Source organism: Charadrius vociferus, unplaced genomic scaffold (genome assembly GCF_000708025.1).
Source record: "Charadrius vociferus isolate BGI_N301 unplaced genomic scaffold, ASM70802v2 scaffold419, whole genome shotgun sequence".
Lineage (NCBI taxonomy): Eukaryota > Metazoa > Chordata > Aves > Charadriiformes > Charadriidae > Charadrius > Charadrius vociferus.
In genome coordinates this window covers 46,724-49,656 of record NW_009650190.1, presented here as the reverse complement: position 1 = coordinate 49,656, position 2,933 = coordinate 46,724, and the positions used below count along the sequence as shown (strand labels likewise).

General features: G+C 34.9%; 1 protein-coding gene across 1 annotated transcript in view; it reads right to left on the bottom strand.

Moving 5' to 3' along the window:
* The window catches only part of AKAP11 (A kinase (PRKA) anchor protein 11), a 35,475-nt gene that overhangs the window by 7,727 nt on the left and 24,815 nt on the right, over positions 1-2,933 (bottom strand). The window contains exon 9 of the mRNA XM_009892949.1: positions 566-649. Within this exon, the coding sequence (XP_009891251.1) occupies positions 566-649 (84 nt within the window). The remainder of the gene's footprint in view (positions 1-565; positions 650-2,933) is intronic.

Sequence of the window (2,933 nt, the reverse complement as noted above, 5' to 3'; positions counted from 1 at the left end):
AAGAAGGGAGAAGAGAGAAACAAAAGAAGGGTGTTAAAAAGAAAGATTTTAATATGAAGATATTTTAAAATAAGAAGAAAACTTATTGATTTTAATTAAGAACTGTTTAGTTTTGCTTCATGTTAAAAGGTTGAGCCATCTTATGTCACAAGTATGAACAGCTACAGGTTATTCAAAGCTGTAAGTCATAAGTGTTCTACAAAAATCAATTACCAAGCAATTTTGAAAGTTTCCACAAGCTAAAGGAAAAAACAGAAATCCTGTAGGAAGCAAGCTCTAGTTTGCACGAAAAAGTAAATCTAAAGACTTGTAAAACTGCAAGCAAGAACATGCACAAAAGGGACCTTTCATTTTGCAAGCAGAACACATTCATCAGTTTAGCACAGCAAAATTTAACCATTCAGTATGGATTAATTAATGAAAAAATCATATTGTGATTAAGTGAGAAGAGTGTGAATAATGTATCAGCATAAAAAAATGCCCCGTATTTTTATTTTCCAAAATGATGATTTCATGCATTAATTATGAGAAACCCATCTGGTTTATATTTCTCAACTCAACCAACCTGTCTGATGTTGGAAAGGATAAATTCTCCTCATACATATCCCCTTCTAAACCAAGACTGCTCCAGCTACTGCTGTTACCATTACTGCCAGGAGAAGAAGAGAACACAGCTGAACTAGAAAAGAACAATACCTCAAACTAGAACCTTCATTTTCCTTAGAGCTGTTTTGTCAAGACATTCAATGCAAGATCATTGAAACTTCCTAAACAGGTTTGCTGGAACAGAGTACAAACATCATTGTCAGCGCTATTCATAGCAGCAATGTGCACAATAATGCAAAACTGGTAAGTTTCAGTACACAGGTGAAAGTATTAATTTGTACTCATTAATTTTCCAGATCAGTGCTAGCAGTAATTCTGTCCTTGGATCTAAACACACTGCTTATTATTTATACAAGCTCAACAATTTCATTATGATTACTCATAGTAATATGGATTTCAACTATAATATTTGCTGAAGGACTAGCTTAGAGTTCATAAAATTATACATTGTGAAGACAACTGCACAAATAAAATCCTTCCAACTCATTCCAAAAACCAAGTAATGATCTCCAACAGCCTGATGAGAAGGAATTTTTAGATCAAATAAAAAACCTTTTTTTAAAAAAATTCTAAATATTGTTCTACAAACTGTTTTTTTTTTTAAAAATAGGGGGGGTTATAGATCAGTGAAAACAATACTAAAAAGAAATTCACTCACAGTTCATAAAAATTATTCCATGACTACATCCAAGCCTATGCAAAGAACTGAAAATTGAGCATGTCCTTACACTGGTACATTTGAGGCATTATAACCAGCAGTTTGTTAAGCCTGTGGTTATGTACAAGACTGAGCTACCCATATGATTAAATCTCCTGTTCCCCAACTTCATAGCTCCCCCAGACTACATCTGGAAGCCTTCCAAAATAGGATTTCAAGATAATCAGCATTCTCTGAGAAAGCTAGATTGTCTACTGTAGATGGTATGACAAGCCATGAGGCAACTCCAGAGCACAATCACTGCAAGAAGATGCCTTCTTCACTTAAGTCTTATGTGACTGTTAAAGCTCTTCTTTTCTACTTATTCCACTCAAGGCAAATACTAAATTTTAAAACCACAACTGGTGGAAATAAATATTTACAGAGACAGATATTAATCTATTTCAAGAGTCTGCCAGCCACAGCACCACCTATCAGTGTCCTTTGCTTTCCAGTATGCCTGCTGGGATCCTAATTTCAAAACAGTATCAGCAGGTTAGCAAACCTGCAACATGAACGCACCCTAGCAGGAAAAAAAAAAATTAAAAGTTGCAGATGCTTCATTCAGCACATTGTTGCTTATGTAGACTACATGTGCAAAGAACAATCAAGGAGTTCTCTCATTAGGCAAAAAAAAAGAAAAAAAGAAGAAAATTAAAGAGCAGAAGCTTCCAAAGAAACCAACTGGATTTGCACAGAGAATGTAAACCTGGTCTTAAGAACACTTCTCAAGCTACTGTGCAAGACTATCACAGTATATATGAAGTATTTAATTTGGTTTGAATTACAGGTATAGAAAAGATTCCACATAGCCTAGATACCAGTATTTTGCCTCTTTCACTGAAAATTATAGATACGTAAGTAGAAGTAAAAGCTGCCCCAGTTCTCAAACTAAAGAAGAGTATTTGCAACCAAACAGAATGAGCTTACGCACACTACTATTCTGATTAGGTAAGAGATTAATATATTTTGGACATGTCAAACTTGGTCTGAAATAATCATATATTTAACCATATTATTACTATGCATAGCAATCAGAATCATAGAATGGTTTAGGTTGGAAGGGACCTTGAAGATCATCGAGTTCCAACTCCCCTGCAACGTCTGAGACTTTTTTGTAATGTGACCTTTATTTTAAGACGCCAAATTAACAGTCTTGAAAATTAATTCCTGCAACCACAGAACAAGCAATAGACAGACAAAGGCATTATAATGCTTCTATGATGCTTCATGCAGCTCTTCAACATGAGCCAGTAGAAGAATGACAAGAAAAGCTTTCAACTTTTATATACATACTGTACATATGGGAACTATTAACTCAGATTATTTGCTTTGACATTCTGCCTTATGTACATACAGTCAAAGGCAAGAAGCTTCTGCTCTGAATTATAACCTAACCTGGATGCCCTGATTCATGCCCTGGAAAAGCCTACGTCTATGCCTATGCCTATACCTATACATTAACTATAGAGAAAGCTTAAGACTATTTTACTTCTAAATTAAAGTTGCTAACATTAAGCACACAAAGCAGAAGATACAAGCACTCCCCTGCATAATTAACTTTATCAAGTCTGCTAGAGAACTTTCATTGCTATTTCCATTTAAATGGAGCTGAGACACAGACGGCACG